Source organism: Mauremys reevesii, linkage group 3, assembly GCF_016161935.1.
Source record: "Mauremys reevesii isolate NIE-2019 linkage group 3, ASM1616193v1, whole genome shotgun sequence".
In the NCBI taxonomy this organism is placed as follows: domain Eukaryota; kingdom Metazoa; phylum Chordata; order Testudines; family Geoemydidae; genus Mauremys; species Mauremys reevesii.
The window spans coordinates 95,368,010-95,395,279 of record NC_052625.1 but is presented as its reverse complement, the minus strand read 5'-3'; the positions used below and the strand labels follow the sequence as shown (position 1 = coordinate 95,395,279).

Below are 27,270 nucleotides of genomic sequence, written 5' to 3'. Positions count from 1 at the left end.
CATAGAATGGAACACACAGACAGGAGATATTTATACATACAGAGAACATGAAAAGGTGGAAGTTCATGTTCTCTGTATGTATAAATATCTCCTGTCTGTGTGTTCCATTCTATGCATCCGAAGAAGTGAGCTTTAGCTCACGAAAGCTCATGCTAAAATAAATTTGTTAGTCTTTAAGGTGCCACAAGTACTCCTGTTTTTTTTTTGCGGATACAGACTAACACGGCTGCTACTCTGAAACCTATTAATCCTAGTTATCCTCAACGCTCTTAACTTCTAGAGAACGCAGGAAGTCCCCAAATCCTGTTGTGGGTGTGTAGGTAACTGGTTTGGAAAGCAGGTGTAGGTGCTGTCCCAGATGCAAGGACTTGAAAAGCAGTCCATAGATTTCTGAACATTCAGATGTAGCAGGGTTCGACTTCCAGCTGCAGAATGCCATGCAAACACATCACAAGCTACCTCACTGAAGGCCTGACTTTACTATGCAACAAACCTCATCAATTTCCACTGAAGTCACTGGGAGTTGAGGGGAACTCAGAATCTCAAAATATTAGGGCCCCAAATCCCATCACATTACTTGATTCTTACTGTAACACAGTAGCATTGATTTCACTTTTCTCCTATTAAAGGGAACGGAAGTCTGGCTGCTCCCAGGACTATGGTGGAAAACCAGAAGGAACACAGCTAGGTTCCAGCAAAAAAGAGGGGAGGGGGGAGTTTAAACCTGCTGGGGGACAAAAGCTGAACTACCAGGAAACAGATGTGATTAAATATTTACACCAGGGTTTTGGCTTATAATTTCACAGTTCTGAGTAAGTGTTCCCCCTACTAGGAAGGGCATTTATTTGCAAGTGTATGGACAGCATCAACACTATGCATGAGTGAAAATTGCCTTTGAAGTCCCTTCCACCTTTCCCCTCACAAAGGACAAAACCTATGGAATACTAGATGGCTCAGGAGAGCAATAATACATAGAAAACTTGCAACATCTAGGTCATGAGTTCAAATGCAGCCCAAGTCACTAGTAACAAAAATTAGAATCCAGCTGGCTTATGCAAAATTATTTTGCCTCAGTCCAAATGTCAGTCACAAAACCCATGCTGTATCCGTTCTTTAGACAACAAAGGTTAAGGCCAAGATTTTCAAATGTGATTAATAATTTGGGATACCTCACTGGAGACATCATAAAGAATTCTGATTTTAGAGGGCAGATAGGTCCCTCAGCACTTTCTGAAAAATAAAGTCCTTTTAAGGCACCTCAGGCTGAGGACCAAAAAAACATGGGTATCCAAAAACCACTAGTCATGTTTGAAAAAGCTTGGCCCTAGTCTCTAGGGTCTTGTTTGTACTGAGATTTTTGTGAAATTCTCCCAACATTGCTATTGCACAGATGAATTTCCACCATCCCTAGCATTGTAGAATAGCTATGCTCAGAGTTGGAGCTACACCAATGCCATGGCAACAATGGACTTTACAAAAACCTCTGTTTAAACACAGCCCAAGGGCACCACTTCAGCACAAAGATCACTTAGAAAGAAGGGGGGGAAAAAACCTACACAGCAACTCAGAGTAATTACAGGAACATGTTGGATTATAACACATGCCGGGAATGGGGAAGCCTTCTGATGATTTTCAACTGCACTTTGTATCTAAGTGCTAATATACTGATTTGTAAGAGATAAGAGACAACAAACCAGTTGTCCCCATACAAATCTCAGTCCTCCTCCTCTTCCTCCCCTCAATCATAGCATTTCTCCCAGCAGCCCTCTTAAATGGCCTTCAAAAACGCCTCTTCCCACTCCATTAAGCTTACTTGACCTGCGCTCCAGCTTTGCTGGCAATATTCCTGATGTAGGATCTCTTATGCAGATTGTGCTCCACTCTACTCAAGTTTCATGTACTCTGTGGCTTTCCTGGTCAAACGTGCATAATGAAGTCTGGGATACCTTGGACTGAAAAACTAGCACAAGTGACCTGGAACTTTTAAAATAAAATAAATAAATAAAAAGAAAATCTTCCTCCCCAAAAAAATGTCTACAGAACTCCCCACAAGAATCCACAAAGCTAAAACATAATGGGATTTTTCAGCCACCAAATTGCCTTTAAAACTGCCTCCCATTTCTGGCCAGAGTCCAGCGGGTATACACTGCACAAGTCTACTAAAGCACTTGACAAGGGAGCACACAGTATCTAGAGTACAGCTAGAGATGTGTTGCTGAGATGAGAGAGGATGTGGTCTAAGAAACAACACCCTTCCAAGAGCACAGGATATCCTTAAGTTTTCCATCATCCTAGAGCAGGAAAAATATTGGCTTTAATAAACAAAGTCTGAGCATTACATTCTGTAGCCATATAAACTTGCCACCTTTCGATTTAAAGAAAAACAAACAGGAGAACATCATTCTGACGAGTTTCTTGCAGCCAAGTTTTTTCATCCTCTCTTACACAATGCTGCAATATTGTTTGTTTTTGGTGTGCTTGCTTCCTCACCACCAGCTCTGAGTGCCGAGCCAGCTCCTGCAGCCACAAGAATGTGAAAATAGCAGTGTGCCAGAAGAGAATAAAAGCTTAATTACTCTGGCAAGGGGAAAGGGCACACAGAATATCCCTTCCCTTCACTAGGGACTGAACATGTTATAGGCCCTTTTAACCCTCAAGTGATGAGGTGGTTAGAACCACTCTATAAAGAGCTGTGATCCTTTCAAATGAGGCAGGGTGGGGGACAAGTGCAGAATTCCCAAGGCCTGAGTTTCAAGCACTCAGGCATGCACTCATATGCATAAAAATGAGAATGTAACTGCATGCCTAATTTGTGCCAACAGTTATCACTATTGCACTCAAAGAAGTTACTCATCTTGTGCAGCAACAATGGTTCTTCAAGATGTGTGTCCCTACGGGTACTGCTTCCCTGCACTGCTGATCGGAGTACTTCGGTAGCAGTGTCCACTGGGCCCGTGCATGAGCTTTCTTCCCTTGTGCTGCGCCACGAGGCTAGTCAGCGCATGTGGGCTAACTGTCCTCAGTTCATGCTCTACCACAGAGTCATAAACAAGAACTCCAAGTGGAGGGGAGGAGGGTGGGTTGTGGAGCACCCATAGGGAGACACATCTCGAAGAACCATCATTACTGAACAAGGTGAGTAGCAACTTCTTCGAGGAGTGTCCGTATGGATGCTCCATTGTAGAAGCTGCAGCCCTTTTGGAGGGCTGGGACTTCGGAGTTGGGTCAGTCACAGATGACAGTACTATGGAGCCAAAGATGGCATCAGAGGCGGAGTCCCCAGTGATCTGTGAAGGTGTGGGCTAACACCCAAATCACCGCTCTGCAGATCCCTGCAATAGGATCATCCTTAAAGACGACAACAGATAAGGAGATCGATCTTATGGAATGTGTATGGATAGCATCTGGAGGGATCATGTTACGAATTTGGTACCACTGTCTGATGCAATTCAAGACCCACTTACAGAGTTTTTGGGCTGATACTACTGAGCCCTTTGATCTTTCCGCCATGGAGAGGAACAGTTTAGGGGACTTCCTGAAGGTGTTTGTCCCATCAAGGTAGAATGCAAGGGCTCTCCTAACGTCTAAGGTATACAGTATGGCCTCCCTATTGTCTCGGTGAGGCTTGGGGTAGAAGATGGGAAGATGGATAGACAGATTCATATGAAATGAGGATGTTCTCTTAGGAATGAACTTTGGATGCGGCCTGAGCGTAACCTTGCCTGGGAAGAAATACTGTGTAAGGGTGCTGCACCATTAAAGCAGCTATCTCCCCTATTTTTCTAGCCGAGGTGATTGCTATCAGAAAGGCCGTTTTCACCGATAGGTATGTCAGTGAACAGGTAGACATAGGTTCAAAGGGGGGGCCTGGTCAGCCCTTTCAGTACCAGGTTTAGGTTTCATGCGGGGTAGAAAGTCAAGGTTGAGGGAAGAGGTTAGTTATACCTTTAAGGAACCTTTAGTGGTTGGATGCGATAGTACTGAGTATCCCTCTATGGGTCAGTGAAACGTTGTGATGGCTGTTAAGTGGACCCTGAGAGAGCTCAGGGATAACCCCAATTTTTTTTTTAAAAGTCAGAGCATATTCCAGAATATGCGAAAGAGTTGCTGACACCGGAAAGATTTGTTAAGACATGCACCAAATCTGAAACCTGGAACCACTTCTGCAGGTAAGTGCGTTGCGTGAAGGACTTTCTACTGTGTAACAGAACTTCCTGCACTTCCCTTGAGCATGACCTTTCTAGGTGCTGGAACCATGTAGGAGCCATACTTTGAGGCAGAGAATCCCCAAGTTGGGATGTATGGTACGACCTTTGTCCTGTGAGAGGAGGTGCAGAGAGTTCAGAAGGGAGATCGACAAGCACATCACAAGCTGCATCGGGTAAGGGTACCAGGTCTGTTTTGGCCAAGTAGGAGCAAATCAGGATTATGTGAGTTCCATCCCTCTTTATCTTTAGTAGGATCTTCAGCAGAAGAAGAAATAGAAGGAAGGCGTAAAGAAGGTCCTTGTCCCAGGAGAGAAGGAGAGCATCTCCCAGAGAGTATTACTGTCCCATCTCTACCCTGGAGTAGTATCATGGACACTTCTTGTTCTGGTAAGTAGTGAACAGGTCTGTGGACTGTGTTCCCCACTGCATGAACAAGTTGTGAAGAACAGACAGGTGCATCTCCCATTCGTGGTCATGCAGAAATTTGCAACTGAGTTTGTCTGCTATCAAGTTCTGAGAGCCCGGGAAGTAAGCTGTGGACAAGGTGATGCCGTGAGAGATGCACCAATTCCATAGCCTCATCGCATTCGTGCACAGAGAGGGGGACCTGGCCCCTCCCTGGCGGGTCACGTAGTACATGCAGGCTATGTTGTCCATTAGGATCTTCGTATGTGATCCTGCTCTCAACAGGAGGAAATGGGTGCAGGCGTTCCTGACAACTCTCAGTTCAAGGAGATTGATGTGTAAGGATATCTCCACAGATGACCATTTGCCTTGCGTCGCATGGCTGTTTAGAGGCTTGCTCCACCTCGAAGCAATATATCAGTGATAAGGAGCGACAATGGTGATGCCTATGAGAAAGGAATCCTTTTGCATGAGTTGGCTGGGTTCTTCCATCAGGCCAGACAGTTTTTGATCCTGGTAAGTAGTGACAGGGGTTTGTCCACACTGTCTCTGTTCGGCCTGTAAACCGAACTGAACCATAGTTGTAGGCATTGCAAGTGGAGTCGGGCATGCGGTATCACAGCTGTGCTTGCCACCATATGCCCCAGGAGTTGGAGGCAGAGTCTGGCCAGTATTTGAGGTATGCATTGAGCTGCATCTATGAGTAACATCAGGGATAGGAACCTGTCTTGAGGTAGGAAGGCTTTGACAAGCATATCATGTCGTCAGTGGCTTGACAAGCCACCTGGAGCAACTAGGCTCTGAAGAGACAATCATCTAGATAACGGTAGATCATTATCCCTTGTGAGTGTAGATGAGTGGCTACCACTGAGAGAACTGTGAAAAATACTCTCAAGGCTAATGAAAGTCTGAAGGGGAGGACTCTGTATTGGTAATTGAGAAAATCTGAGTAAATCTGATAAATCTGTGAGCCAGTAATACTGAAATATGAAAGTAGGTGTCCAGTCCATCAGGGAGACTGATCATTGATAAAGTGACCATCTCGAACTTTTGAGCCTCAACAAACTTGTTGAGAGCTCTGACATGCAGGACAGGTCTCCAACTTCCCTTCCTTTTGTGAATTGGGAAGTTTAATGAGAGCAGAACTCCTTGCCCCATAGATGTTGAGGTACTTGTTCTATAGCTCCTAACTGTAGGAGTTGATCTACCTCCTGACATAGTCGACTCTCATGAAAAAGATCCCTGAAGAGGGATGGGGAAAGGTGTTATGGGGCGTAGAGAGGGGAACTAGATGGTGTATTTGGTGTATAATCTCTAGTACCCATCTGTTCCACATTATTCACTCCGGAACGCTGCCAAGCACCCATCAAGACACGACTCAAAGAAGAACCTGCAATTTCACAACTGCTTGAAAGAAAAATCACCTCTCACACAGGTTTTATGGGAAAATGAGTGTTTCCAGATTGGATTTAATTCTGTTCCATTCTATCTGAGTTCTCATTCTGCACCTAATATCATGGTATCTGAACACCCATGTTATTTTGATGCTTGATCTCCTCCAATTAATTCTTTGATTTAATCAGACCTTCTTTCATGTGAATTAACGTTTTTAATCTTCAAAATGTTTTACAAATATCAGTCAGTCAATCTTCAACACCGCCAGGAGCTGGCTAAATATAATCCACTTCATTTTAGTTTCTCCATCTTTAAGAACAAATTAAGTGACTCACCAGAGGCCACCAAAGGAGTTAGAGTCAGGATTAGAATCCAGGAATTGCTGGCACTCAGTCCCATGCTCCAATCATGCCTCCCCTCCCTATTTATACACAGTATCAGTCGCCGATGTTTGGCAGGTAGCTGAAGCCCAAAAAATTTAGCTTTTTGCTTTAAAAAGAAGAAGTTTAAAACAACCCGATATTCATGTTTTAACTGATTATTATTTCAAGAACAAACAGTTTTGTTGCTTATGTATATGGAAACTGTTTTCTAGTTCAATACAACAAACTTCATTTTTCATCAAAACACACAAAGAAGTGGGCCCTCGGGAGCACATTATGTCAGACATTCCTATCTGGTTCTTCATTAGTTTGGGAAGAGATATGCAAGGGTACAGCTTAAAGAACACACCTCAAAGTGTGTCTACTCCCCGCACTCCCATCAAACCATGTTATAGTTTATAGAGACAACAGTCTACTAAAGAATACACTGATCTGACAACTACTTAAGTTAGGTAACTGAAACAGAAGTAGCTGACATTTAAAAAAATATTTTCAACTGGAGACTTCTTAATAAAGTGTTGCAGGGAGGGGCAAAAGATCCAAGAAAGTGTCAAGTCTGAATATACATTGATTCCAATTTCCTTCAGCCTCAAAACGTTAAAGTGAATGCAGTGCTGGGGTAAGTTGCTGGCTTGAAACCTCCACGAACTCAAGTTATAAATTTATATACATGGACAGTTACCGCACAAGCACAGCAGAGTACACTTAACCTAAAACAAAGGTTGTTATCCATCCTGGTTCACCTTTAATTTTTCAGGTCAATTCTGCAATAACTGCTTATATGATGTCACTTTGCATTGGAATCCTCTAAAAATGCCATCATGATACAACTTGATATGATGGTCTTGTGCCATGCATGATCTGATCAATTTTTCACATGGTGCTGAAGACAATGACACACCAAATATCATTACACTGTACTGTACCACACAGATACAACATCACAAGCATTGCTACAGCATGAGGGAAGAGTTTGTCCTATCAGGCAAAACTAACAAAGGCAGATCCGCCACACCAAGATCCTCAACTCTAAGGTAGAGGAAAAAAACAGCTGCATCTTTCTATGATGGTTGAAGTTCTAGTCTGCACTGTAATATATATAGGAGTATTATAAGATACAGGAGAATTCAGGACCCTAATCCTGAGAGCAAACTAAAGATGAAGCTATTTCCCACTAATGCCTGCATTGTTCTTCATTCATTCTTCTAGTCATATCCTTGGCAAGATGTTCTACAATTTTACCACCCTTTCAGGTGATTTTTGCACATTTCTCCTTCACGGTGACATCTTATTTTTTAAATATGTGCCACCGTTTCTGTGGTTTAACTGGAGTTTAAAAAGCAAATGTATGTCCCTTTAAAATTTCAGTGAACTGAAGTGTCTGCTCCCCAGCAAATACAACCCTGTTTTCTCCTCCTTTAATGTATGTAAAGCCAGAGATACTCAATTTGATTTTTTAAAAAAGTTCATTTTCTGACAGAGCACCCTTTTAATCCAAGTTTAAAAAAAAAAAAAAAAAGTTTCTTCTGCCCCATCTACCTGTTGAGAAGGGTATTTTAGGCAGGCTCAAGAGCAATAAATGTACATGCTCCAAGGGGAGCCCTTTGCCCTTTCCTCAGAGTGCACACTTGCCTGCTGTCTTGTCTCTTGAGTTACAGTACTGCTGCAGGTGTTACTGGTAAACACTCTTCTGAAAAGACTAAGAGGAGGATATACAATCAAAGCATGAAACTGATTTCACACAATGAACTGTCAAATGCACAACGTAAATAAACAGGAAAAAACAGACCTACTTTAATCTTCACTTATACCTTATACTATCTTAGGGGTGGTTTCCTACAGGAACAGACAACATTTACAGGTGGAAGTTATTTTCAAGTTGACAGTGGCATTTTAATATCATTAGCTTTCATCCTTCAATGTGGTAGATTTTCTTTGATGTCGTTTCCATAATGACATCTTAGCCACAGACTCTCCTTTATTCAGTGCTGGATGGCCCTAAAAAAATCTCAGAGGTTGACAATCTGGCGACCATTTAAGGAGAAAGATGCTCCAAAGGCAACTCTACGTTTCTTTCTTTGGGGGTCACAGGAGTTCTTGTGGTATGCAGTGGGACCAGAGGACACTCTTGAAAGAGGTCCAGAAAAGAACCATGCTAGACAGGACTAGGGGAAAGGGCAATCTTTCATAAAAGGCAAAAAAGCATCAAGATCCTAGACAAGACCACATTGTGGGGTATAAACCCAGAGAAGTCATTTAATATGTGCCAGGTCACGTAGGAGTAGATCATAGGAGGTAGAGGAAGAAGGTATGCTTCTAATAGTAATTATGGTTTAATTTTTGGCCTTTTAATTCAGGAGTTAAAATTTTAGTGAAAAACAGTCACTTCAGCACAAAATACCAGAATGCATTAATGCATAAAACTGTATCTGAAGGACCTGAGGATGGTAGGGGGAAGGAGGAGGAGGAGGAGACATTCTCCCTCACATGAAAAGTGCAAGCGCTAGCAAAGTCATGAAAAACTGACTGACATCCAAACATGAAGCAGAAACACTGGAGCACAAAATTAAAGCTGATTTGATACAAAGCCTTTCCTAAAACTCAAAAAAGAAATTAAGATGACAACAAAGGACATAGCTAAAACAGAGGAACACCTCCCCCCAAAACTCCCTCCACCCAAAAAAAGAACAAGGACATTTCAGTTACAGCATATGAACTCTGTCTAATGCATTAACTTGAGCTGTACTACACAAAGTATTTCCAGAAATTGGTCTGAGGTCAAAACTTTTGTCTACAAAGGAAATTAGGAGGAAATTGTAGGAGATAAAACACAGCTTTAGGTTCTGGCAGTCATCCAGCTTTGTTTTATTCTAATATTATAATAGTAAGGGAAAAAATGCCTTAGGGTGGCTGCCACATCCATTATTTCACTCAAGCCAGTATACAGTACATTTACTACTTCATTAGACTCTCTCCCCCCTGCCTGACACACTATACTCCACCCCCACAGCATGAATGATATTTCAGTTCTTCCATTAATCTTCACTTAACATTAAAAAAATATTGGTACACAAAAATAATTAGGAAAAAAGCCTTTGCTATTGTACAAATGTTTTGGCTGAAGTATTTGAACAAAATATTTATAAATTCTTTTGATGAAACACAGTTGCTGTGTTATAGGATATCCCATTTTGTCCTTGTTTTAATCAAGTACAAATGATCTCTGTACCACCTTTCTGAAACAAGAATAGCACGTTTCATACGAAGTAAAAGCTCTGTCCATTTTAAGAAGAATACACTCAGTGAAACAAATGTTACATAATGAATGGAATGTAGGCCAGTAATGGCAAAAGAATTGTTGAGAATTCTTTCCCACCATTCTCAGTGATGTAATTGTATATATTTCTGGCCCTAGCTCATAGCATTACATCTAACACATACTCAAAGTGTGTCAAAACCATGGCTTTTAAATAAACTGTATCTAATACTGTACCACCAATACAGACAGCAATTTATGCATTCATTCCAGAGCAGGTCTACATTTAAAACCCATACAATTATACAACAGGAAGGAGGGAACGGCTGAAATTTCAGATACAATGACTTTTTTAGTCCTCCTGTTCTGTACTCCTACCATCAAAATATTCCTTAAATCATTTTTAAAGGCCTCTTTATAATTATCTACAAGAGTACAGAGTTCTATAGTTTTGCTATTTTATGGAGAAGGGATGCGGCTAGCCTAGTTCAGTTCGTATCAACAATTATTAACATCTGCCATTTCCACAATGTCTTTTTTATGACCAATGCACTGTACTTATTTTTCTCGGTAATGTGTAAAGTGACAGGAACCACATGATTTTACCTTAGTGCCACCCAAATAACTTCATTCTTCAAATACAACCCGTAACTTAGTATGTTAACAGGGGGAAACAGAAGCAAGAACTACTGAGATGGCACTAATCTGAATTAAACAATTTTCTACAGTTTCATTTTGAGCACAAGAAGTTTCTTAAACCACATCTATATGTTCACTGTATAACTGACCAGTGCACAAAGAAGATCCACCGCCTCCAGAACCAGTTCCTGGTGTCCAATTCGAGAGATACCCAACTCTTCGAGATCTTGATTTGAAATCTGTAACAGCTGTTCACCATTTATCTTCTCCCGTTCAAATTTGGGGACATACTGCTGCAGGCAATCATCCAAGCCTACCAAGAGAGTGAGAGACACAAACCAATTATAATTTTTGTTTAACTGTAAACAGCACAAAGAAATGCTGTCACCAATATAGGTTATCAAGCAATCACCGCCTAACATGAGGTTGCATATTGGCAAAAAAGGGAACAAGCGCACCAAGTAGTCTGGTCTACAAAACAGACACATGCCTAACATGGAACATGCTCTCAATTGAGTGCACACTCCAGGAGTATGCCCAAATAGATATGCTCCCCTTAGCTTCAGATTAGTGTAGCGCTGTGGAGGACTGTACTCCTTGCTGGGATCTTTTCAATTGGGGAACAAGGCCTGCTGCAATGTTGTTCAGCCCACCCTGTATCGGTTATTAGGATTGACTCAAGACCCTTACAGAAGAAGAACACAGCAAGTAACAATCTGTACTATTTAGCAGACGAGATAAGCGATGAGCTTTATAGGAAGCAAGAAAAATCGAGGCGTGTACTTTTTTTTTTTCCAAAGTCCAGTTTAAAAAACAGAAGAAGAACACCACACTGAAGGGAAGGGACACAATATAAAGTCAAAATAATCAAGATGTTTCACGTCTCAACATTTCCATGATTTATAGGAGACGAATTGCATTTACTGTCATTCCCTGAATCATCCATTCCCCACTGCAAAAGTTGAAGGCCCCCGAGTCACCATGAAATCTAGTTAGCTTTGTTTTTGTATGTATATATAAACTAGTTCCAGATACTACACCTGCTGTCTGAGCTCCCTAGTTGATTTTTTACAAATTATAATTTTCCTAGTTTTGCCAAATAAATAAATTCCATCTTTTGGTGCTGCATGCAAGATCTTTAAAAACAGAGGAAACTGACTATGAAAAGGAACCAATGAAAAGCAACTATACATCGTGTAATCAAATGAAGAAAAATCTCTTCTCTAATCCCTTACAATTAGAACTAACATCTAAGATTGTTATAAGAATAGAAGGTAAAAAATATTCAAACAAAAAAGTGTTTTTAAAGTTGATGCAGTCCTCTTAATGCCCTTTTCCAATTTGTATACATAATTAAACAGAATAAAGGAAAAACAAATCACACAAATCAGTCAGCTTTATACTGATGCATCACTGTGACTGACAAAATACACAGCTAGACATGAGAGCTACATATCTGAAATATAGCCCATATACATAACAATTGTATAATATCCAACATATATTGTAAAAGTTGACAAGAATGTATCAATATGTTTTCAAACGCTTAGTATTAATATTTATTTTTCCTTCTTCATTGAGTTTGGAGTGGGGGTTCCAGATATCACCAATGGAAACAGTAATAATATCCTGAACAGAAACGATGAAAGATGAGAGTACTGAGTACAACTCATCAACTTGCCAGAGGTGACAGAAAACCAAGTGTTCCAGACATATAGGCTTGCCACATCCATATCTGTGAGAAAATGAAAGAGGACTTTGCAAGTTAAATGCAATGTGTTCATACAATAGCAGCAAAGTGTAAAGTGACTACTGCCATACAATTTCTAGCCACAGGATCCAGTGGCAGCTCCAGGCACCAGCTCTCCAAGTGCGTGCCTGGGGCAGCAAGCTGCAGAGGGCGTCAGTCAGGCTGCCTTCAGCGGCTTGCCTGCCGCCGGTCCCGTGGATTCGGCGGCGAGTACGCTGAAGCCACAGGACCGGCGGATCTCCCGCAGGCAAGACGCCGAAGACAGCCTGCCTGCCGTGCTTGGGGCGGCAAAAAAGCTACAGCCACCACTGACAGGATACTTGCAGACTGCAAGCTCATGTGGGCTGGAACTTGTTTAATGCACTCAACTTGCTCTGATGGCAGCCTACAAGCAATGAACAGCAGCAATAGGCACCACTGGGATGAGGCAGTCTGTCCCTTTCCAAGAATTATGCATGCTTAGTTGTTGTGATCGGTCGAACCCTGTGTGGATGTACCCATATACATGACTGTTGACATACATGTGCTTAAAAAAAAAAAAGCTGTTATGTGCTGCCAACACCTGCATTAGTGCCCAGATGCAAGTTGGCTGAGCACGAATTTCCTAGTGCACTGTCACTTATTAAAATTGCAGTCTATTTTGACGAGTCCTTGAGGGTTCTGAAAATTGAGTCTAGTGTTTTCTCTCTCTCATGTGTGCCAAATTCCCCTTTGGGGTATGCAAACTCTTTTCCCAGAAAGTCTGGCCTTCATTGTTTAAAATATTCACTTTTTAAAAACAAAAAGGCTAATATACAGTACATATTTGGCATTCCTCATTTTTAATGCTTCTTCTGTAGACCACTGTGTCCCATCACTTCCCACTGGAAGCCCATAGTTTCCATTACAAATTGTACAAACACCTGCAGCAACTACATTTTACTTAGACTACTAAAAAAAAATTTATTTTTTTTTAATTTCTTGGACATAATATTCGTGTTCCTAGTATCTGTCCTGGGTGCTGACCCAGTTTTCTTGACTGATTCTTTGGCCTTTTTTTTTTTTTTTTTTTAAATGAACTCTACACAAAGAGACACCAGATACATTAATGTGCACATCCCCATGAGAAATATAATTGTGCCTTTCAGTTTCCTTGGGGCTTTTCCCTATTCATTTTTTCCTCTTCTTGAATCTCTACAATCACATCTATTTCTGAAAATATGTATTTAAAAGAAAAATCCTGTGCTTTTCAAAATAACCCTTAAGAACAGTACTTTCATGGTCACTATATGAGAATATTTGTAAACTGAAATAATGCTACCAAATTATGTGGCTATTAATCCAAAACAGTCAACTCCAAAGCACAAGGATTATTCACAGAGGGAAACATGTTTAAGACCAAAGTGATGAAAAGGTAATAATTTTTATGAAAAAAAAAAATCAGGAAATGAAGACCTTGAAACCCAGCATTTTTATAGCAAGGATTCACACTGATTTTTTTTTTTTTTCGGCACTAAGGAACATATGTTAGAGATATTTTTTATATTTTAAATTGAAATTGCAACCAGATTTATAGCCTATTGTTGAATTTCCCATAGTGTGAATGAAATATTTATGTATGGTATGTAAGCCAAAAGAGCTCATATTCCTGTAACAGGGCAAAAGAAATTTCAGACAAACTCATGTAAGTCTGCTTAACAAAAGAATTTGGAAAACATTTTTAAAAACAGCACTCAAAATGCATCATGTGATGAGAATCTTGATACATCAGCAACATTCCATCTCCTCCAACTATCTGAAATGTTCCAGATTCTATCAGTTTTATATATGTAGTTTGTGCAATGCAGAGATTCTCTTATACACTTCAGTTTTTTTCCATCTGCAGAACCCGGATGCTTCAGAGAACTTGGATTTTCCAGAAAGCTTAGTTCTTCAGATACTCTTTAGATGCAGAGCACTTCAAAAGAAATACAATATTGTATCTCCTGCTTTCCAGTTCAGTTTCAGCAGATTTACACAATGGACAGTAGTATCAAAGCTACACCGAATATATGTGCTTCTAGTAGGAAGGGCAACCCATTACCTGTACGGTATGTGATAAGGCAACTTTAAAAAAAAACTAAATGAAAGAAAAAAAAAGTAGACTAGCTTCTGGCAAATTAATGAATCATTCAGTAGCACATCCAGGGCCAGATTCTGATCTCAGTCACACTGCTGTAAATAGTTAGCTCCATTGATTTCAATGGAGTTACTCGAAATGTATACCACTGTAATTTAGAAAAAAATGTAGCCCATTCAGAAAAGCAAGCTAGTTTTCCTCTTGCGTCTCATAAAATCCAATTCAGAATATGAAGTTGGAAAGAGTCTATATTCAGTGTTATAAATCCACTTCAGATATGTCTCTAGAACAGTGGTCACTAAACCATGGGGCATGCCACCGGGGGGGGTGGGGAGGGGAGGCGCGAATGGAGGAACGTTCGGGGGCACGCAGCAGGGTCTGGTTCAGCTACCACAGGGGACAAGGGGGCACATGATGGGGCCCAGGTCAGCCCCAGCCCAACTCTGGGCTAGGCCACAGCTCCACCCCCAGCTACAGCTCCAGTCCATCCCCTACTACAACTGCTGGCCAGTTCTGCCCTCATCCCCAGTTCAGCCCCCAGCTCCACCTTCAGCCCAAGCGCCTCTGCTGAGCCAACTGTGCTATAACGGAGGGGGCAGACAGATTCCGTTACGGGGGGCGGGGACAGGAAAAGTATGGGCACCACTGCTCTAGAACGTCAGCGAGGTATGGGATATGGAAAAAGGGTTTATAATAGATAATGATTATATGTGATATAGCTTTATAATGTGTGTACTAAAAACCAAAGAGGATAGACATAAGAGCTAACCTCTTTTCCAGTTATTTAAAAAAATCCTAGTCAGGTTCATGTTACTAATATCCTGAAAATCCTCCAAGGAATCCCAAAGTGTCTATTTAAAACGTTCAAATCTCTCCCCTTACTTTTGGAGAATGGGGATGTGCAACAGATCCTTACAACAGTCTAGACTCTCTTGTCTACAATAGCCCTTCATCACCACTCAAAACATCCCAGGAGTTACTTGATATTCTGTATCAGTGAAAGAAAATTAGGACAATATTTGAGTGTATGGATTCACACAGATACCAGTCATTAGACAATTATAGCTAGTTTCCAGTCTCAATTTGTCATGATTAAGGAGGTCATTCTGAATCATAAAAAGAAAACAGAACTATTAAAAGGAAAAAAATAAAGTTGGGTTCCACCCTTAGCCAACAGTTCACTGTGCACAGGGAATTAAAATTTCCACTATTTAAAAGACCAGTCACTCAGCAATGAAAGAAAGAAAAATTGACTCAATATTAATAGAGGACAAAAAGATTTGTCAACACAACATGAACCCACATATATGCAACAGCTATTTGTTTTGCCTAATCCGTATGCTGGGCTGATATCAGACAATTTAAATTAGGACATAGCATGGAAACAGACTGAAAACTTAGAAACCAGTACCTGGTTTCCCTTCTGTAAAACCAATTATCTGATCTGCCAAAGTCGTTAACACCAATATAGCATCTGACTGTAAAAGAATAGCTAAACTCTAATGCTAATTGGAGAAACCAATTAAGTGGACACTTTAGATAGCATTTTAGGTCTCATGTTGACTGCCAAAGCCTTATCTGTTTCCTTGTCACTCTCAAGCAAACATTCTGACATTGTAAAAATCTGACCTTCCTAACTGAGGATATTACAGTCTCAGGGTAGGTCCATACTTATCCGCCGGGTGGACACGGAGAGTTCAATTTCTTGGAGTTCGAACTCCGAAAGCGCTCCCGTCGACTCCGGAACTCCACCACCGCAAACGGCGGTGGCGGAGTCGACGGGGGAGCCGCGGAGTTCGATCCCGCGGCGTCTGGACAGGTAGGAAATTCGAACTAAGGTAGTTCGACTTCAGCTACGCTATTCGTGTAGCTGAAGTCGCGTACCTTAGTTTGACACCCCCCGAATAGACCAGGCCTTACTCTGCTCCCATTACTTCAGCATTTACCGCAGCACTGACACCTACCATTGGGAAACCATCCCTGGAGGAAGAAAACAAAAACAAGAACACAACCTCTCAACCCAATCCTCTACTGGTTTTAAATAATGTCAATCCTCGGCTAAGGGCCCCACCTATCCCATGTTTTGGTGATACTACAGTGTTGGATTCTTATATTTGATATTATGTTTTCATTAATTATTATTGTAATTTAACCCTATTAATTCATTTTCTTAACTACAACACTGAAGGGAATGAAAGTTGTAGCGGTTAGGAGGACCATGTAGCATCATTAATGTAGGTGGGGGTGACAGTAGGAAAGCAGGAAGTAGGCACATGGGCACCATATCAGGTAGATGGAAAAGGGAAACAGGACCTAGAAAAGCTGCAAGCCAGCTTGGTGAAGCTAGAGAAGCAGCTCAGACTGAAGTAGCTGAGTGTCGTAGGGTAGAAGAGAGACACCTCTACCCCGATATAACGCTGTCCTCGGGAGCCAAAAAAAAATCTTACGTATATCGAACTTGCTTTGATCCGCCAGCGTGCACAGCCCCGCCCGCCCAGAGCACTGCTTTACCACGTTATATCCAAATTCGTGTTATATCGGGTCACGTTATATCAGAGTAGAGGTGTATATTAGAGAGAGGTACTACACAGTAAGCTCAGGAGAGTGTCAGCTGGCTCTAATATAGGCAGGCTGCAGCACAGTGGAAGTGCTATGTTATGGATAGGACCCTAACAAGTTCATGGTCCATTTTAGTCAATTTCAGTGTCTTACGATTTTTTTAAAATCCTATATTTCATGATTTCAACTATTTAAATCTGAAATTCAATAGCATTGTAATTGTAGTGGTCCTGACCCAAAAAGGAGTTGTGGGGGGGGGGGGCACGTCCACAAGGTTATTGTAGGGGGGAGGTTTGCGGTACTACTACCCTTACTTCTGCGCTGCTGCTGGTGGCAGCACCACCTTCAGAGCTGAGCAGCTGGAGAGCAGCAGCTGCTGGCCAGGAGCCCAGCTCTAAAGGCACAGCTGCCACCAGCAGCCTCACAGAAGTAAGGGTGGCAATACCATACCATGCCATCCTATTGCCACCCTTACTTCTGCACTGCTTCAGGCAGTGCACTGCCTTCAGAGCTGGACGTCTGGCCAGCAGCTACCGCTCTCTGGATGCCCAGCTCTGAAGTCAGTGCAGAAGTAAGGGTGGCAATACTGTGACCCCTCCCTCCCCCCGCTACTCCCTTTTGGGTCAGGACTCCCAATTTGAGAAACGCTGGTCTTCCCTGTGAAATCTGTATAGTATAGGGTAAAAGCACACAAAAGACCAAATTTCATGGTCCGTGACGCATTTTTCATGGTCTTGAATTTGATAGGACCCTATAGAGTGACATCACTGACACCATTAGCCAGATGCAACCCATGGAATGTCAGGGAATGATGCAGTCACTGAGATCTTCAGCAAACCAAAAAGTTCAAGTTCCTTTGACAGGCTTTTTGTTTTGTTTTTTAAAGGAGCAAGTTGAAACTAATTTCTGTGTTAATTCATGTTCCCTCCCCACCTGACGCCACCCCCAAATCAGAGTTAGCAATAGGTATTCAGCACCCGCTTCTGGGTATTTCTTGTTATGTTTGCTTTACCATTCATCTTGAATTATCTAAAATATTCTCTCACTTTGAGTATCATCAGATTATGCCATTTCTTAGAGGGCTTTTTGGATTTGCTAAAAGAAGATGCAAGCTTCCAGGAGACGTTTGAAAAAATTTCTAACACAGATTGCTGACCCCCGTTCTAGCATATCAGGCAGAACAAACAAACCTCTTTCACGGTGCTTTTGGCTGTATATGTAAATTGCTTCACAGTCAGTCAGTCACAGCACAGTCATTATCTGATCCTAAGGGTATGTCTACACTACCCGCCGGATCAGCGGGTAGCGCTCGATCTATCGATCTATCGTGTGTTGTGTAGACACAATAAATCCACCCCGATTGCTCTCCCATTGACTGCTGAACTCCAGCTCGACAAGAGGCGGAAGCAAAATCGACGGGGGGAGTGGCGGCCATAGATCCCGCACCGCGAGGATGCAAAGTAAGTGATTCTAAGTCCATCTAAGATGTGTCGACTTCAGATACGCTATTCTTGTAGCTATTCTTGTATACCTTAGATCGATCCCCCCGAGTGTAGATCAGGCCTAAGTATCACATTACAAAAAAGCTAGGAGAAAAAGAATAGTCTGGTCACAACATAATAGACTCTCTGCTGCATAAAAATAATTTTTATAAAACTCCTATACCTTTCACAGTCAAGTTTACTTATGGGCATATTAGCTCCTCCAAATTTTTGTCAAATCATTTAAGTAGGTCTTGGTGATGCAAACAAGGTCTGGTGCTTACTAGCTGCTGACGTTGCAGAGAACAGCATGGCCTCGTGTATGGGTTCTTTCTTCTCTCTCCTTGTCATTCAGAGATGGGATTGGAAGGACTGCCAGTGTTTGCCTGCCAGCTTGGCCACACGTAGGAGAATGCCTCCCTCCTCATTTCCTCACGTCACACAGATCACAACAGGGATAGAAGAGGTATCCAGTCTTCAGCTTTGCTAATGGACACCTCCTGTCCCACTAGATCCCAGGACACATCTTGTGCGACAATCGTTGTCCTTGTATATGATGGATATTGTATTGTACATAAATATATTTGACCTGAAAATACTATTTATTAAAGTTTTCCCAGAAATTAAATCCATAGACTCCACATTCACCCATAACCCTTTTACAAGATAAAACTAAAAGCTTTGTACATAACAGGGTAGCCAAATTTACTGACCCTCTGAACCTCATGCAACAATCTCAGAAGTTCAAGAGCCAGGGCGCACCTGCCGGGACTCCAGCCCCACTGCAGCTGAAGCCCTGAGCCCTGGCAGGTGCGCCCCATGGGGATGAAGCCCCAAGACCCCCTCCCCGCTGTGCAGATTCCAGAAGTGATGCGGGGGGGTCAGGGGGAGTATGTGGGGGTCACATGCCTTCCCCAGATTTTTGTCAGGGTTTGCTGGCCCCACTTGGTCAAATGGTGCCACTGGGCCCCCTCCTTGCATGGCAGGTGCTGAAGCAGACAAACTGGGAGCTGCGGCCATGGGGAGAGGTGCTACTTTTGCTAATGCCTCTCCCCATGGAGCTAAAGCAGCAGCCCCTCTTTACAACTCCCAGCTGTTTGCCACTACCTCTCCAAGCAGAGCTAACACGGGAGCTGCAGGGAGGGAATGCTGAGGGTAAGAAGGAAGTCTGACTCAAGCTGTTAAAGGGGCAAACCTTTAAACTGTACCCCCCCACACACACACAGAAGGCACCAGTTGTCTCTGGCAGAAGCCCCTACACCCACTATCCTGCTGCAGGGCAGAAGCCCCAAGTTCCCCTCTCCCTCCAGTCTGGTAAGTGAAGAATGGAGGGGGGGCACGATATGGGGGAGCTCCGCGAGCCGCACTTTAACTGTAAAAGAGCCGCATGCGGATTGGCCACCCCGATAAAGCTTATCACCTTGACCAGCATTAGCATACTTGTTATTTTGAATTAACTGAATGTCTATCCAGAATGAATTACCTCTTGCCCCTTAGACTGCATCTATACTAAGCAGGTTTAGCCAACACACTAGCAAGAAGGCATGGGTCCTATCTACACTGGTGCTCCAACCATTGCTACAACTGGTGAAGCAGCATCTGTGGTAGTGTAGCAGTTAGAGGCAGTCTTTCTGGATAGCATTCATTAGCAAGGAATTAGAGGGAAACTGGCATTCGTATATTCCATGCTATACCTATAGGACTGATTTACAGGTTTGACAATGCAGAGCCTTAAGCAAATGTCAACTTTTTTGTTGTTGTAAAAAATAAACTATTTACCCTTTTCATAGCTTTGTTATTTAACAGAACTAAATATGTGAATATTTACCACCACAGTGGCATAAGATCCTTCCATAATCTCAAATAATTTATTCAAAAGGCTAAAGGTTTAATATTAAATTGTAGCATGACAATTTAATGAGAAAAATACAGACACAGTTTCATACTCCAGTGAAAAAGTCTAGCAAACATCAGTCCCTGTAAATAACGCTACGAAAAAAACAGACAATGGTGAACTGCACAGCTGTTCATGCAGCTTTTAATCCAGGTTGTGATACAGACAGCAAGCAGCAATGCACTCAGATTTATAGGTCCAGATTGAAGCATGATTTCTAATTGCAGAGTTTTCACCAACAAGACAAACGTATTCAATAGAGGCAGACAATATCAGAGCACAATACTGTACTAAGTGAAAGACATCCCTGGGAGAAATAATGATTTAAAGACCTGTGGCCCATTCCCAGGGAAATCTTGGCTAAAGCTCAACCAAAATTCATTTTTAAAATTGCTCACTTTCAGAGAAATCTTAGACATAACATTATGGGAGCCCTGGATCTTTCTTTCGTTATCTTCAGCTAGAGTTATAAGTCATTTTCATTATTTTCCGTAGGGATTTTCCTGTTATTTATGGCCTAGTTTTAAGATTTAGAATTACAAGCAAAATAGAACTCTAATACCTGGAAAGCTATATAAATAGAAAAATGAACTGTACTGTCACATCAGTGTTTAAAAAAAGGTAACGATGTAACTTAATTTGGCTTTCACCAGAGTGACTTAATAAAAACATTATTTGGCATGAAGATATCGATTAAGAGCCAACCATGAACCTTCGTCACACCTGACACTGAAAAATAGGTCGTAACACCACCACAAGTGTCATACTACAAGATCTAAAGTGCAGCTGTGTACGTTTGCAAGAAACCATTGGCTATACACTGAAAATCTAGAGATTGCTAGCAGAGAGAGTCATTGTAGTACACACACATCTCCCAAAGGCTTCAGAAGCCAAAAAATCTGTTAATTCCTTGCATTCTGCATAAAGATCATCCCCAATCATATCTGCACACGTTGGCTTGTTTTGATTTTATTTAGCATGTACATACACAGAAAGAGAGACATACATGCTTCCCAGTATGAGACAGCAAGGACTTCTAAAAGCCATGCTATGCTATTCATCTTATTCCTCCGCCCAAATCAGTTTAACACGCACTGTGGGTAACATTTGGGCTTGATCCTGGAATTACTGGGTGAAATGGCCTCTGTTATGCAGAAGATCAAACTAGATGATAATAATGATCCTGTCTGACCTTAATATATATATTAATCTGTATCACACACATTTATAAGACTGTATTTACCTGTTACAAGTTGTACACAGTGACACAAAGATGGCCTGAGTTACCTACATTAGTCACATGAAAGCCAACGAAGCGGCACCATATAGCATTGCAGTAGGAACATCAAGAGCATCAGACCTGTGCATTATGCAGGAAGAGAACTAAAGACAACTCGACGGGCATGGCTACAATTGCGAGTTAGAGCGCATTAAAGCAGCCCAGTGTGCTCTAACTCACGACCGGTCCACACTGACAAGGCACAGAGTGTTCTGACTCCGCGGCTAGAGCGCTCCGGGTATTCCACTTCGTTTGATGCACCCCCGCTGGAGCACCACGGCTCCAGTGTGGACGCCCTGGTCTGTTAATGTGCTCTGATCAGCCTCCAGAAGTATCCCACAATGCCTGTTCTAGCCACTCAGGTCATCACTTTGAACTCTACTGCCCTGCCCTGCCCTCAGGTGACTATCAGACCCACCCTTTAAATTCTCTAGGAATTTTGAAAATCCCCTTCCTGTTTGCTCAGCCAGGCATGGAGGGCTCTCAGCAAATCTTTCCAGGTGACCATGCCTCCACACACCAGGCAATCCCTAGTATGGAGCATCGGTGAGGTGCTGGACCTCAGTGTTTGTGGGGAGGAAGCTGTCCAGTCCCAGCTGCGCTCCAGCCATAGGAATTACGATACCTTTGGGCAGATATCAAGGGACATGATGGAAAGAGGCCATGACCAGGACGCTCTGCAGTGCAGGGTTAAAGTGAAGGAACTGCAGAATGTCTATCACAAAGCCTGCAAGGCAAACCGCCGCTCCGCTCCAGTGCTGCCTCCGCGACCTGCCGTTTTTACAAAAGAGCTGGACGCAATACTTGGGGGTGACCCCACCTCCACTCTGAGTACCACCATGGACACTTCAGAGCCCAGTCCAACAAGCCAGGAGGAAAAAGAGGAGCAAAGCGAGAGCAAGGGTGCTGAGGCGGAGGAAGACACCCCGGCATCCCTAGATGCATGCAGCCAGAAGCTGTTCTCAAGCCAGGAGGAAGGTAGCCAGTTGCAGCGGCCGGTGCTTGGGGAAGGGCAAACACCAGAGGAGGTGCCTGGTAAGTGGCTTTTATTTTGGGAAGAAAATTGTTCAGTGCAGGTTCTTGGGGCAAGGAGGGTTAGGGCTGCATGCATGCCTTGATGCAGAATAAGGTGTTTAAGTGCTCTCTCACATTGCAGTAATTGGCCTCAGTGATCTCCTCAAAGGTCTCATCCAGAACTTGGGCAATGCACTTGCGCAGGTTTCTTGGGAGAGCCACTGTGGTCCTTGTCCTAGTCAGGCTAACATGTCCACGCTGTGAGGGGTGGGGAGAGGGGAAGACCATTGCTGCACACAGGCAAGCTGCATATGGGCCAGGGCAGAAGCTGCATTGTAGGAGACAACCCTCCCTTGCTTTCCAGGTCACCCTCAGCAGCGAGATATTTTCCAGGACGAACTCCTGTAGAAAATGTGGGGACAGTGTTCAGTATAGGGGCCCCCTGCAGCTGTTGGCTCTCCCCAAGGCACAGAAACCCAGAGGACAGTACAACCATGAAACAGTCATTCCCCCTGGACCCTGTGCTTACTCACCATTTTGGGGATCCCGTAGGTTATGTGCACTCACTTTGGGATGGGCAAACTATGCTATTTCGTAGACTGTGCTTGCCCTCCTTAAGTGCGGGGGAATCATTGCTCTGTTTGGTGTGAACAATGCTGCCTCTGTTAAGTGTTACATTTTGCCTTTACAGATGCAACCTTGAGATCTCAGCCATCCGTGTTATCGCCAGCCGAGAGGCTGCAAAGACTCAGGAAGAGGCCACATAGAAGCAAAGAAGACATGCTGCATGAAGTGATGCAGCAGTCACTTAACGAGAATCTAAAAGTGGAGGAGTGGAGGGAGAATGAAAGGAGGATCCACCAGCAGAATGCGCATTGCCGACACAAAAGCGCAGAGTTCCGGCAGCAAAGCACAGATCGGCTGATAAGCATCCTGGTGTGCCAAGTGGACTCGATCCAGGCGCTCGTAGCCATGCGGCGGCGAACTACGGCGCACGGCGCCCCTCTGCAGCCCTTGTCCCAAAACTCTTTTCCTTGAGCCACCATGTCCTCTCCAACCCACTTTCCCCAACATTCAGGTTCTTATCGCCATCAGCTGCCTCCAACACCTGTAGCTTCACTACCTAGCCCTGGAAACTACGACCCTTACCCACTGCACTCAACCCCCATCACCATGCAGTATAGCCATCCTGAAGTGCAGCACTCATTGAACAGCATTCCAGACAGGAAGGCTGAGTATGATAACAGGACATACGCAAATCTGTGATTGTACCGTCCCCCATCCCACCCCCTTGCCCTTTCTGTTTCCAAAGCAGCTGTGTTTCTTTTCAATAAATGGATTTTTTTGGCTCTGAAAACATTCTTTATTATTGCATAAAGTAAAAGATACCTTAGCCCAGGAAAGCAACAGGCACTGCAAGTAAGCGTAGCAAACACAGATTCCAACTAACATTGGAACCACTATACTTCACTCCCGTGCAGGGCACTGGTGGCTTTCAGCCTCAAATTGCTCCCTCAAGGCATCCCTAATCCTTGCAGCCCCGCGCTGGGCCCCTCTAATAGCCCTGCTCTCTGGCTGTTCAAATTCAGCCTCCAGGTGTTGAACCTCTGAGGTCCATGCCTGAGTGAAGCTTTCACTCTTCCCTTCACAAATATTATGGAGGGTACAGCATGTGGATATCGGCCAGGTCCAGCTTCCCATACAGAAAACACCAGCCAAATGCATACTCCAGTCATTCGACACCAGCTCAGCCTGTTGTTGAAATGCACCTTGCTCCTGTCAAGGCTCCCTGTGTAGGGTTTCATGAGCCATGGCATTAAAGGGTAAGCAGGGTCTCCAAGGATCACAATGGACATTTCGACTTCACCTACAGTGATCTTCTGGTCTGGGAAAAAAGTCCCGACCTGCAGCTTCCTGAACAAGCCAGTGTTCCGAAAGATGCTTGCATCGTGCACCTTTCCAGGCAAGCCTGTGTTAATGTCAATGAAATGCCCACAGTGATCCACAAGCACCTGGAAAACCATAGAGAAATTCCCCTGCGATTAACTCGGATGCTAGGTGGGGTGCTGTCAGAATTGGAATGTGTGTCCCATCTATCGCCCCACCGCAGTTAGGGAAACCCATTTGTGCAAAGCCAGCCACAATGTCATGCACATTACCCAGAGTCATGGTTCTTCTGAGCAGGATGCAACTAAAATGGCCCTGCAAACTTGCATCAACATGATTCCGACAGTAGACTTTCCCACTCCAAACTGGTTAGCGACCGATTGGTAGCTGTCTGGAGTTGCCAGCTTCCAGACTGCAATAGCCACTTGCTTCTCCACCGGCAGGGCAGCTCTCAATCTCGTGTTCCTACGCCGCAGTCTGGGAGCAAGCTCTTCACACAGTCCCATGAAACTGGCTTTTCTCATCTGAAAGTTCTGCAGCCACTACTCATCATCTCAGACTTGCATGATGATGTGCTTGTTTCCCGAGCCCAAAAGTGGCGTTCCACAGTAGTGAGCATGTCCGTGAAAGCCAAGAATCTTGTGTTGTATGCGTTACTCGAATTGATATCATCGTCTGAGTCCACACTGTCAGTTTGGATCTTAAGGAGTAACTCGACTGCCAAACGTGGTGCTGACGACACTCGTCAGCATATTCTTCAGCTGTTCGGGCTCCATTTCCGCAGACCAAAAGGGAAGAGAGTGTGCAGCACAAAAAACACTGAAAGTTTGTGCCAAATGTGCACGGAAGCAGAGGGATTGCTGGGATGCGAACCGATGCATCACGGTGTGTTGGGACAGGACCCAGACTGCCCCACACCCCCCGCCCCATTCCCACAAAGCACAGTGTCAGAATGGGAATAGGTGCTCTGTAAGATAGCTGCCCATAATGCACCGCTCCCAATGCCACTGCATGTGCTGCAAGTGTGGCCATGCCAGTGTGCTTGCACCTGTCAGTATGGACAGATTGCAGCGCTTTCCCTACTACGCTCTACAAAGGCTGGTTTAACATAAGAACATAAGAAAGGCTGTACCGGGTCAGACCAAAGGTCCATCTATCCCAGTATCTGTCTACTGACAGTGGCCAATGCCAGGTGCCCCTGAGGGAGTGAACCTAACAGGCAATGATCAAGTGATCTCTCTCCTGCCATCCATCTCCATCCTCTGACAAACAGAGGCTAGGGACACCATTCTTACCCATCCTGGCTAATAGCCATTTATGGACTTAGTCCCCTTTTAAACGTTGTTATAGTCCTAGCCTTCACAACCTCCTCAGGTAAGGAGTTCCACAAGTTGACTGTGCGCTGCGTGAAGAAGAACCTCCTTTTATTTGTTCTAAACCTGCTGCCTATTAATTTCATTTGGTGACCCCTAGTTCTTGTATTATGGGAATAAGTAAATAACTTTTCCTTATCCACTTTCTCAACATCACTCATGATTTTATATACCTCTATCATGTCCCCCCTTAGTCTTCTCTTTTCCAAACTGGGAGTCCTAGCCTCTTTAATCTTTCCTCATATGGGACCCTCTCTAAACCCCTAATCATTTTAGTTGCTCTTTTCTGAACCTTTGCTAGTGCTAGAATAACTTTTTTGAGGTGAGGAGACCACATCTGTACACAGTATTCAAGATGTGGGCGTACCATGGATTTATATAAGGGCAATAATATATTCTCAGTCTTATTCTCTATCCCCTTTTTAATGATTCCTAACATCCTGTTTGCTTTTTTGACCGCCTCTGCACACTGCGTGGACATCTTCAGAGAACTATCCACAATAACTCCAAGATCTTTTTCCTGACTCGTTGTAGCTAAATTAGCCCCCATCATGTTGTATGTATAGTTGGGGTTATTTTTTCCAATGTGCATTACTTTACATTTATCCACATTAAATTTCATTTGCCATTTTGTTGCCCAATCACTTAGTTTTGTGAGATCTTTTGAAGTTCTTCACAATCTGCTTGGTCTTAACTATCTTGAGTAGTTTAGTATCATCTGCAAACTTTGCCACCTCACTGTTTACCCCTTTCTCCAGATCATTTATGAATAAATTGAATAGGATTGGTCCTAGGACTGACCCTTGGGGAACACCACTAGTTACCCCTCTCCATTCTGAGAATTTACCATTAATTCCTACCCTTTGTTCCCTGTCCTTTAACCAGTTCTCAATCCATGAAAGGACCTTTCCTTTTATCCCATGACAGCTTAATTTACATAAGAGCCTTTGGTGAGGACCTTGTCAAAGGCTTTCTGGAAATCTAAGTACACTATGTCCACGGATCCCCTTGTCCACATGTTTGTTGACCCCTTCAAAGAACTCTAATAGATTAGTAAGACACGATTTCCCTTTACAGAAACCATGTTGACTATTGCTCAAGAGTTTATGTTTTTCTATGTGTCTGACAATTTTATTCTTTACTATTGTTTCAACTAATTTGCCCGGTACCGACGTTAGACTTACCGGTCTGTAATTGCCGGGATCACCCCTAGAGCCCTTTTTACATATTGGCATTACATTAGCTAACTTCCAGTCATTGGGTACCGAAGCCGATTTAAAGGACAGGTTACAAACCTTAGTTAATAGTTCATAACTTCATATTTGAGTTCTTTCAGAACTCTTGGGTGAATGCCATCTGGTCCCGGTGACTTGTTAATGTTGAGTTTATCAATTAATTCCAAAACCTCCTCTAGTGATACTTCAATCTGTGACAGTTCCTCAGATTTGTCACCTACAAAAGCCAGCTCAGGTTTGGGAATCTCCCTAACATCCTCAGCCGTGAAGACTGAAGCAAAGAATCCATTTAGTTTCTCCGCAATGACTTTATCATCTTTAAGCGCTCCTTTTGTATTTTCATCGTCAAGGGGCCCCACTGGTTGTTTAGCAGGCTTCCTGCTTCTGATGTACTTAAACATTTTGTTATTACCT

At 43.2% G+C, this 27,270-nt stretch overlaps 1 protein-coding gene across 1 annotated transcript in view; it reads right to left on the bottom strand.

The window, feature by feature from the left end:
- CNKSR3 (CNKSR family member 3) overlaps nt 1-27,270 on the bottom strand; it is a 102,933-nt gene that overhangs the window by 37,449 nt on the left and 38,214 nt on the right. Inside the window, exon 2 of the mRNA XM_039528216.1 lies at nt 10,436-10,599. Within this exon, the coding sequence (XP_039384150.1) occupies nt 10,436-10,599 (164 nt within the window). The remainder of the gene's footprint in view (nt 1-10,435; nt 10,600-27,270) is intronic.